The 10,794-nt window shown below is 35.7% G+C and overlaps 2 protein-coding genes across 2 annotated transcripts; both read left to right on the top strand.

The window, feature by feature from the left end:
* Positions 1-33: 33 nt before the first annotated feature.
* Positions 34-2,550, top strand: LOC113737427 (replication protein A 70 kDa DNA-binding subunit B-like). The gene is made up of 9 exons (XM_027264661.2): positions 34-177; positions 273-543; positions 801-947; positions 1,045-1,123; positions 1,210-1,339; positions 1,433-1,584; positions 1,683-1,803; positions 1,939-2,179; positions 2,408-2,550. Exons 1-9 carry the CDS (start codon positions 34-36, stop codon positions 2,548-2,550), a joined length of 1,428 nt encoding a protein of 475 aa, XP_027120462.2.
* A 5,491-nt stretch (positions 2,551-8,041) lies between these two features.
* Positions 8,042-10,469, top strand: LOC113736754 (norfluorocurarine oxidase-like). Its single transcript, XM_027263838.2, has 2 exons — positions 8,042-8,977; positions 9,667-10,469. The coding sequence occupies exons 1-2, from the start codon at positions 8,042-8,044 to the stop codon at positions 10,276-10,278; spliced, it is 1,548 nt and encodes a 515-aa protein (XP_027119639.1). The 3' UTR covers positions 10,279-10,469.
* Positions 10,470-10,794: the final 325 nt, after the last annotated feature.

Here is a 10,794-nt window from a genome sequence, read left to right as displayed (position 1 = left end):
GATAGATATTCTCTTTATTGGTTTCCATTTAGCATGGAGAAGCTCTTATCCATAAAAGAAATTGTGCCTGATATGCAAGACTGGTCATGCAAAGTTATTGTTCAGGAAAAACAGCAGATTACCCAATCACTGTCAACGCCGACGAAGAAGCAAAAGCTTATTTTTGTTGACACAGAGGTAGATAAATACAACTTCTATATTTAAAGTTTCTCTTTATATTATATTCATAATCACACCTGATTCATTCTTGAACATTTTCACTTACGAAATAGGGATCAAAGGTTGAGGGCATTATTTTCAACCATGATATTTCTAGGGTCGGACCAATCCTGCAGGTCTACAAAAAGTACAAAATAACCAATGCTGTGGTTAGACCAATCGACTCAAAATATCAAACGGCTGAACTAACAATGCAGTGGATCCTCACTAGTAAAACTGTCATTGAAGAGGATGCCGATGATGAAGATATAATGCCTGTCAAATTTAACTATACTCAATTCACAGACTTGGCACAGTATGTGGATCGTAAAGATAAATCTGTAGGTATGTATGTTCTGTGTTAGACATATATCATGCATTTCAAATCAGGACAGCTTTTACAACAACTTTTTCCTTTCACAGATGTCCTTGGAATAGTTATTGAAGCACAGGACAGAAGGGTCATTAATAAACATTTCAAAGAATCAGTTGTTCAGAAATTCGTCCTTGTCAATGAACAGTAACCGGCCCTTTCTGCCGCTTGCCACACTCTTAGTTAATTCTGTTATAATTCAACGTCTATATGTTACATGTCTTAACAGCTGCCTATTGCCTTCATGTTAGATCACAAGCTGTCATGCTTTCTATGTGGGATGATTTCATCAAAAATGAAGGGCAACAGATAATAGCTGAAATAGGCAACTACCCTGTCATCATATGTCGCAGGCTCAAAGTTAACAACTATAATGGTAATTCTCCCTCTATACATCTTTATTTTAATTTTCATTTTTGTAAAAAATCTGATACAGAAAATTTCCCAATGTATCTTCATTCTTAATCGTATAGGAGTTGCGCTGTCGACATGGTTTGATTCTGCAATCCTTGTTGATCCTCCTGTACAGGAAGCAAGAGAATTAAAGAACTGGTATTGATTAATGCTTTATATCATGTTAGCAATCAATCATATATAATCACTTGTTTTGATTATTTTTTTTGTTTCCTCTATCCCAGGGCGATCAGAAATACCAAACTACTTGCAGCAATCATTGATGAAAAAAGCTATATTAAGTATAACCCTCAGATATCTGCAAAGCCAGATCAAAAAACCATTTTGATTTCAAATGTCAGACCATCACAAAAGGTTTCAGCATTTCTTCATCTAATCTGTCATTTAACTATCCATTTACATATTAACATATAAGTTAACACTGTGGCTTCCATTGCTGTCTTTTAGAATATATGGGTTAAAGCAAGGTTCTCCTTTCAGCACATATTCCAGAAATACTGGTATATGAGCTGTAAAAAATGTTGTCGGGGCACTGCTGCTGCAGATGGAGTTATTTTTATGTGTAATACGTGCAAAGAAAAACATCCTGCTCAGCCTAGGTACTTACTTTGAAATTCATTAATGTATATATTCTACTTATTTATTGCTAACTCTTTTTTAACACATATGCCTCACTCAAATTTACATACATCTATAGGTGTCGCTTTGATATGGATTTATGTGATGATACTGGTGCCATCACAGCTTCTGTTTTTGGAGAACAAGCTGAAAAGCTGCTAAAGTTCACTGCTCTTGAAATAATGGACCATTTTAAGCAGGCCTGTTTTCCTTGCAAAAAATAACTGTCAAATTATTATCCCTTCCATTTAATTGTTATTGTAGCAGACTTCTGCATTGTGAATATAATGCTTATCCACTCACCTATTTTTCCCGTCCATATTTTCCTTTTATAGAACATTGAGCTCCCTCTGGAGGCTGTCCATAAGGAGTTGGAGTCCAAGTGGTTTCTCATACATATAAAACCAGTGCAGGCTCAAATGTCTGATGCAAAACAACGCTATACAGTTATCTACTATTCTGAACTTCTCAATAGTGATGCTGTTGATTCCCCTGCTGAATCTAAAAATGCTGAATCCAAAAATCCTACTTTGTTAATCGAGCTGCAATCTGACACCACTGACATCGTCACTTCAGGTATTAACTGTTTAGCAGTAACATTTAATTGTATCTATGACATTAATAAAACCTCCATTTCCTTCTCAGGTCAAATAATAATGCCTCATAAACATCTGTTCAAAAACTCCTTTGTTCTTCTAATTCTATTATACAATTGACTATATATTCATCTATCATTATTAGATGTAGCGTATATAGACATATATTACTATTTCGCCTTTGTTAACAAATTTGATTTTCTTACAGGAGCCACAGCTATTCAAGAAACCAAACCAGCTTCCAAGGCTAGACAATGTTTAACTCAAAAATTGGAACTCTTAGCTGATCAAGCCAATAATACTTCCCGTTCTGTCAGTGAAGGCTCTAAGAAGAAGTCCAGGCTCATGTAGACTGGTGTTATTTCCTTTTGTGTTAATAACTCCGAATAGGTAGCTGTACTGTATATTGCTATCAATTGCTTTTTGTTCACCGCCTTATTCTGCCTCAGAAACCACGCTACCCATGCCTGATCCCCTTCCTTTGAACTTTATTTTGTTTGATGGTTTATTCTCCTAGGGGAACTATGCTGCCAGTGCTTGATTCCCTTTGTTGGAACTTGCAGCTAAAATGAAAATAACTTTTATGTCTTGTTCCATTGCTGTTCTAACAGGACATTTTACTGTCATTTACTTTTTTCCAGCTATTCCACCTTTACATTTCAATCCGATGCTCATTACCCTTCAGTTACACCAGAACACTTTAGTCACAATTTTACTGAAGAGTTATCTCCTTCTGCATTAATTATTCAGTGGATATAACAAATATAGTATCAATTATAATATGTACTTCTCTGAACATCAGCATTGTCATCTACTAAACTACTGGCCCAACACGCAACCAATTATATTTGTTCTGCTGCTATAAACAGGAATCACTTGATAGTATATATATATAAGTCTGTTTCCTCTTCCATTCCTTCTTACTATGTGCATGCCTTTGCTTACAATTTACTACAAATCTCTTTCTTTATGCTTTCATAGCTCACACTTATCCAACTACACTGACCAACTGCTCTCATCCATTCGTCTTAACACCTTCATGGCACAAACATCTATCGTTTCTATGAATTCCTCTCACAGCACGAACAATGCTCCACAAACATATTGCTTTTTTATTAGATGCAAAAACAAAGGACAGGTAATAATATTTGTCTCCAATGTTATAGATTTCTTATGCTTTATTCTTCAACTTGCGTTCAAACATGACCTTCCTTTTTATGCAACATACAGCCTTTGCCTGTTGAATTTCAAATATTGCTGAGCCAACACGATGACACTACAATCACCTTCAGACATGGATTGCAACGATGGACTATCTCAGTTAGAAATAGCAGCTTTGAAGAAGGATGGATAGAATATTGTCACCAGAACATGACCAAAGAGCATGATATGCTATTGCTTCGCCATGCTGGAGATCTAATTTTTGATATCATTCATTTCTGTGAACTGAAAAATCAAGTCTATCTCCGTTGGACAGTTTCCCTACCGAATCTTTTGCATCAGCAAAGCAGTATAGGTTCACAAGTTATATTTCCCTTTCTAATTTAGCAGTCTATATATACCACTTACTATATTTTACAATATTATTCTTTCGTCTTGTCAGATCCTACCTTTTTATCACTTCATCAGCAAATTGTTTCCTCATCACTAAGCCTGGATTTCTCTCAAGATCTATCCAATTCAATCTGCTTTTATCAGACGTTTGACTCAGCATATCCAAATTCCTTGGTAATCTTCTTTTCTATCCACCGTTTCTAAACACCTTTCCTCCGGCAGAATAATTTACCCTTCTTCATTAACTAACTTACATTCTCTTATTTGTAGAAACTCCCTCGGTTTGTCGATCACTTTTTAAATGGTAACAGAACTCCAACTATAGTTCTAAAAACTGGCAACAACATCACTCAAGTTGGAATAAAGCGCAACCGACTCAAACAAAATTGGAGAAAGTTTGTTCTGGACCATCATCTGCAGCATAATGATACGCTTGTCTTCATTCCAGAATCACAGACAAGCTTTGCTGTTTTAATCTTTAGTAGTGATGGAATTGAGAAGATTTTCCCTTGGTACAATATCTTTCTGCTGTACTTTTATGGTGGACGGATATCCACTTACATATGTAATCCTTCATTAAATATATAATCAGTTTATTATTAACCTGCTTCTCGACAAAAAAGACTGGTCTGTCTCATTTTTACTGCAATACATATCCAACAATTTACTCTGCCCAGGAATATATTCCCTTGCTGCAAAATTTTATCAGATTTCTGACAATGCAGTGACCTACATGAACTGAACATCACGCATGACCCAACACTCAGCAACCAAGCTATTCTTTTCTCCCTACAATATTCCTTCACTGTGCATTTTATTTGCAATATTTACTTTTAAAAATTTTATCAAATCAAAAAAACATTCCAATATAGTTCACATATCCCTTAGAATTCAATTTGAAATCATAAACCAAATACTTTTTCATTTATAACTTAAACTTTAACATATCAAATATTGACAATATTATGTTTAGCCAAAATTATAGTATATTCATCACTCTATTACATATAAACATGAAGGTAATTTCCAAAAAACAAAAAACAAAATCAAAACTACTTGCACTTGCACTGCCTAATACCAACATTCATACGTTTTATATAATAATAATGATTGGTATGTATAATAATAGAAGATTGAGTCCAAGGATAGGTAAATAATTTTTAATAAAATTTTTTTAATTATAATTGCCAATAACATTAAAATATAATCAATTGAAGTGTTTTATTTCCTTTAATAGGTGCCACATTAAAATCATATAAGTATAATTTAAAAATAACAAAAACTAAGATAAAAAAATCTTTACAGTTGCACTCCTTAATATTAACATTCATACTTTTTATATACTAATAATTTAAATTACAGTATTTACCATCCACTATAACAAATATTACAAATTCTCCACTTTAGATATAGAGTTGTGCGCCCATACTTATTGTTCCTTTTCGTATAATTTTCCAGTACCAGCCACAACCATCTTACTTTACACCAAATTATTCGTTCACCTTATAAGCATTAAAAAAGGAATTCTTGATTTAAATCAAAAAGTCTAGAGCTACTAGCAGACAAAATGCCGCAGGCCTAACAAAGATTCCTTTACTGCATGCATTATATTGCTAGATTTGCAACTTCATGCCTGCCAATCTCTTTACTTGTTTTCTTTTCAACCCATCACTCAACTTATTACTCATATTTACATTTCCTACCACTCTACAAATCATTTACCATTTCTCTTCTACATATTCATCACCTGCTACCAATAAATCACATTTAGTTTCCTCTGCAAATACCCAGCACGCTCAATCTTCTCTTCAAAGTACATCCTGCTAAACAATACCCGTAAGATGAACCCTTCTACCATGCCTTTGTCTGCTATTCATCCGTCCTTGAAACACTGGGGAGTTACTGTCCAGGCAATTGAAGCAACACATGTGAAGTCTAGCTCAATTCTTCAGCAACAATTTCAAACATTTGTGCTTGCTGACGTAGAGGTAATATATATCCAAGTCTTCCTTTTACCTTCAAATCATCAAACTAACTTCAATACAATTTAATACTTGCTAATCACAGGGTACGACAGTCGAAATGCATGTTCCTCAAAGTATTCTCGATCAAACAACTGAACTGCTTGTACCGTTTAAAACATACCACATCTCTGGAGCTTTCGTTTCTCCGCCAATTACTGATACTGCCATCAGTCAATATCCATTTCATTTCATTGCTACTGAAGATACTTTAATTGAAGAAATTCAAGAGGCTGGTCAGCCTTCTCTTCCTCTTCATTTCCAGCTACATTCTTTCTCTACATTAGCCATAATTGCTGACACTGATCAGCTTATAAGTAAGTTAGTCCTCACACCATGCGATATCTTGTCCACCTGCCAACAAATTACTAGCATCCTGATTTTTTTTTTTAAACTTCCTTAGATGTCATGGGAATTATACTACATGCTTTACCTGTGAAAACTATCACTTCTGACAGAGAAACATCCATTGCTCGGGACTATGTCATTGCCGATCGAGAGTAATAACCTTACCTGCTAATTCATTTAGTTATTCCATACATCATATATCCGAACAAACTATTCACATAAATATTTATTCTTCCTGTTTTTGCTAGCATGAGGCCATTCATTTTAACTTTGAACAATGACTTCCAACAAGCCAATGGTCCTACAATTGCAGCTGCTCAAAACGATTTTCCAGTCATCATTGGCATAAGAATGAAAGTCACAACACAGAACTGTAACCAAATACCTCCTATTTATTATTTAAAAAACACCATCACACTTATAAGCAAAAAAATCTTTTTCGTTCATCTTGCTGTTCATATTTTCTTCCTTTTTTTCCCTTATATCCCAGATCTTAGTCTTTCAACTCAAGATTCGACCACTATTTTGATATCTCCAATAGTACAACAAGCAACGGATCTGCATCACTGGTCAGAATTTTTTAGGCGCTCTATGTTCCATCATTCCAATTACTCTGTTCCACCTTAACTTTTCCTTTCTTATTTTAGGTATCATCACAACGCGCCTCAGCTAGCACAGATGGTCCATGAACACAGTTATACTAATCCGCACATCCTTCTTCCTCCCCCTCACTACAATCAAATCCATGACATAGCCGCTCTGCTTCACTTCGTAAAATTCTTATACTACTGACCAATTTCACATCTTAACTTCTTTTTCATATTTCCTTGTTAATATTTCCCTATTGCTCCTCCTATTGCTTTTATTATTCTATGTAGAAACCAAGGACTGCATGGATTAGAGGTGTCGTCGAGCTTGATTGTAAACCTCAAGATTTTACCTACATAGCTTGTCCCAATTGTTATCACCCAAACAGCTGTGTAGATGAACGGAAAATAACTTGCAAATACTGCCAAGTTAAAGTTGATCTCCAACCCAGGTACTTATAAATAATATACCCTGTTTATCTTACTCAATCTATACCTCCAATCGCATGTACTTCACCTCATTAATTCCAGGGCTTGCATTTCCATTTGGATCACGGATTCAACTGGCACTCTATGTCTTACTGCTATGGGCTCTGAAGCCGAAAAGCTAGTTCAATTTTCAACTGCTGAACTATTCTATTTGCAAATGGAGGTAAGTACCTATTTTCTTTTATGCATCACTTGTTTCGGTCTCTTTTTCCCAACAACTTATTATATTCCTTTCACACTTTATTCTCACCAGAATATAAATATAACTCAGCATCTCCAAACAATTCTCCACGGAAAAATACTTACATGCTACATCAAACCCTCCACATCAAAGTTCAGAATGATCAAACGCTCAGCTTATCAAATGATCACTTACTACGCTATGGATGAAGTTCACAACGTTGACAACCTCAACATCAATGATCTCAACATTAACCACTGAAGACCTACTTATTCTGTTTTCTAAATCTACGTTCATTGGTATTAATGTTTTTTTACTTATCTGTTAAATATGCTGTTCATTACAATTTCCAAATTTCTTACTTTCTACTTTCCAATTTCTTATTACTTTACTCAACAACACTGGGCATGCCGATCTTTCAAATCCACACCGCGCTTATGCGCGGTGCACACCTCCTAGTATAGATATAAATATATAGAAGATTCCAATATCACTGCTCAAAAAGTGAACGACCCTAGGACCTTCAATGGTCGTACTCGTACAGCGGTGCCTTAATTGATGTATTGACTTAATCATCCCTCTGGTCCTGCTTTACTGAATTTTCTACGGTAAAAGAGCTTGAAAAACTAGTATAAAAAGAGAACACCAGCACAGCCAAATGCATGATCATATATCACATGGCTTCGATCAATCTTGATCTTTCATTTTTCTCAATTTTTTCCTTCCTCATATTCCTTCTACCCCTTCTCAAATGGTTCTATGCTGCTTCTAAACCCCAGAAAAAGTTACCACCATCTCCACCAAAGCTCCCAATTATTGGCAATCTTCACCAGCTTGGCCAGTTTCCACATCGCTCCCTCCAATCACTGTCAAGAAAATATGGTCCACTCATGCTGCTTGAACTGGGAAGCAAGCCAATGCTGGTTGTCTCTTCCTCTGATGCAGCTTGCCAGATCTTGAAAACCCATGATTTATCCTTTGCAAGCAGGCCTAAATCTGGCATCCCAGATAAACTCTTTTACGGAAGCAAGGACATAGCTTTTGCACCATATGGTGAGTATTGGAGACAACTAAAAAGCATTTCTATGCTTCATCTTTTGAGTAACAAAAGGATTCAGTCTTTTCAACATGTCAGAGAAGAAGAGACGTCACTCATGATCGAGAAGATCAGCCGAATGTGTTCTTCCTCAGCTGTAAACTTAAGTGACATGTTTTTAATTCTCACAAATGATATAATCTGTAGGGTTGCCTTGGGGAGGAAGTATAGCGAGGAAGAAAATGGGCGGAAAAGTATGGAGAATTTGAAGGTGTTTGGTGAGTTACTGGGTATTTTTGATGTAGGAAACTATATTCCTTCGCTTGCATGGGTTAATCGCTTCAATGGTTTGGATTCTAAAGTGAAGAAAACAGTTAAACAGATTGACGGATTTCTTGAGGGTGTGATAGAAGAGCACATGAATAAGAGGAAAGGAAAGGCTGAAAGTGACTCTACTAGTGAGGCAAGATGCCAAGACTTTGTAGATATCTTGATTGAGATTAATGAGGAAAAGACTATGGGCTTTGCTCTTGAACGTGATGCTATGAAAGCTATCATCCTGGTAAATTTCTCTCTCCATCTCTTTGTATTGGTAGTAAATCTTTGGGATTGAGGCAAGTATGGTAGATTTTGGTGTAGTTGCATACGGTCGTTTTATTCTTACTTTTTAAATTTGGTATACACTTATATCTCACTAAATTGGCATACGCAAGTGATATTTATATAAGTTATATTAGTATAAATCAAATTACGTAAGAAATCAATAGTTGTACAACATATAAATCACAATCGAACTTGTGTCAAATTCTAAATCTTTTACCTGTTTTAACCACTCAAACATATAAATATTTAAGTGTGTTGAGTTAAGCCTTATGAAGCCCGGATTGATGAAGACAAATTGATACCCCTTGTCATAAGACTCATAACCTTCAAGAGTTTTAAAGGTTGTGAATGGAGTAATAATTGGGTTTTGTCAATCGAAGGTTTGACAAATCTAAACTCAATCCATTTAAATATTCATATATACGTTAGAATTATAAAAGCTCACAAACCTTAGGCTCTTTATTGGACTATCAGCCAGCCCAAGCTAGCTTATATTTATTGATTTTTAAAATCATTTCATTGATAAAGTTTGATTACTGCATGGTTGTGAATAAAGTTGGATTGGTACATAATAGAAATAAAGGCTCATTGCCATTGTATAAACGAAACATGTTCTAATGCAACACTTTCTTTGATTCCATTATTTAGGATGTCTTTGGTGCTGGATCTGATACAACACATTCAGTTATGGATTGGGGAATGTCAGAACTTCTAAAGAACCCCAAAGTCTTGCATAAATTGCAGGCTGAGGTAAGAGATGTGACTCAAGGAAAACCAGAAATAACTCGAGCTGATATGGAGAAAATGCAGTACTTAAAAGCAGTGATTAAAGAAACTCTGCGACTTCATACTCCAGTTCCATTACTGGGTCCTAAAGAATCGAATCGAGACGTCAAAATAATGGGGTATGATGTACCAACGAGCACACAGGTGCTTGTGAATGCTTGGGCAATTGCAAGAGATCCATTGTTGTGGGAGAACCCTGAGGAATTTCGACCTGAGAGGTTTTTGGGTTCGAGTGTAGATTTTCATGGTTTGAACTTTGAGTTAATTCCGTTTGGTGCTGGACGAAGAGTTTGCCCGGGTGTCAACTTCGCCATGTCAGTAATCGAACTTGCATTGGCAAAACTGGTCAACAAATTTAACTTTACATCACCTGATGGAATCAATCCAAACGAGTTGGACATGACCGAATCATTTGGTATCACAGTCCACAGAAAATTTCCTCTGCATGCCATTGCCACACCATATTCTTTCTAATATCTTTGTTTATGATGTAACTATAGTGATGGGTTATTGTATACTATGCCCTGAGGATACCGAATAAGGGGTGGGTTTGGCGTTATCTTGTTTGCAAGATGTAACTATAGTTAATAATGATAGTTAAGTTATCTACAATTTACTGATAATGTTGGAATTTCGTAGTGGCTTAGTCCCTCTTTTTGGTGTGATTATCATGGGTTCAGCCATATATTTACCGTTCTTATATAGTGATATAAATTTACCATTCTTATAGTAACGCATTGATCCAAGTTACCATTGGCGTCGGCCTGGTGATTACGGGATGGCTCTTTGAATTCTCTTCACTATTAGATTTAAGACTTAAATTTTGTGCGTAACAATTGAGATTGAAAGGGCACGGGAAGGAGTAAGAAGGTATTTTAAAAAAATGTTAATCCAAGTTCAAGCCGCTGCTGGTGCTATTGACATCATTAGATGGAGCCAAGAACGTTGCGATGGTTGTTCAAGTTTTTGTGTTTGTTACCACTCGATATT

Source organism: Coffea arabica, chromosome 3e, assembly GCF_036785885.1.
Source record: "Coffea arabica cultivar ET-39 chromosome 3e, Coffea Arabica ET-39 HiFi, whole genome shotgun sequence".
NCBI classification, from domain to species: Eukaryota; Viridiplantae; Streptophyta; class Magnoliopsida; order Gentianales; family Rubiaceae; genus Coffea; species Coffea arabica.
This window is presented reverse-complemented; position numbering and strand designations above follow the sequence as displayed.

Bases quoted from the DNA above. Each gene is read 5' to 3' on its own strand.
- LOC113737427 (XM_027264661.2), top strand. From the start codon at position 34: ATGGAGAAGCTCTTATCCATAAAAGAAATTGTGCCTGATATGCAAGAC. The intron at 178-272 runs GTAGATAAATAC...CTTACGAAATAG, and splicing joins TTATTTTTGTTGACACAGAG to GGATCAAAGGTTGAGGGCAT. The intron at 1,585-1,682 runs GTACTTACTTTG...ATACATCTATAG, and splicing joins AAACATCCTGCTCAGCCTAG to GTGTCGCTTTGATATGGATT.
- LOC113736754 (XM_027263838.2), top strand. From the start codon at position 8,042: ATGATCATATATCACATGGCTTCGATCAATCTTGATCTTTCATTTTTC. The intron at 8,978-9,666 runs GTAAATTTCTCT...TCCATTATTTAG, and splicing joins CTATGAAAGCTATCATCCTG to GATGTCTTTGGTGCTGGATC.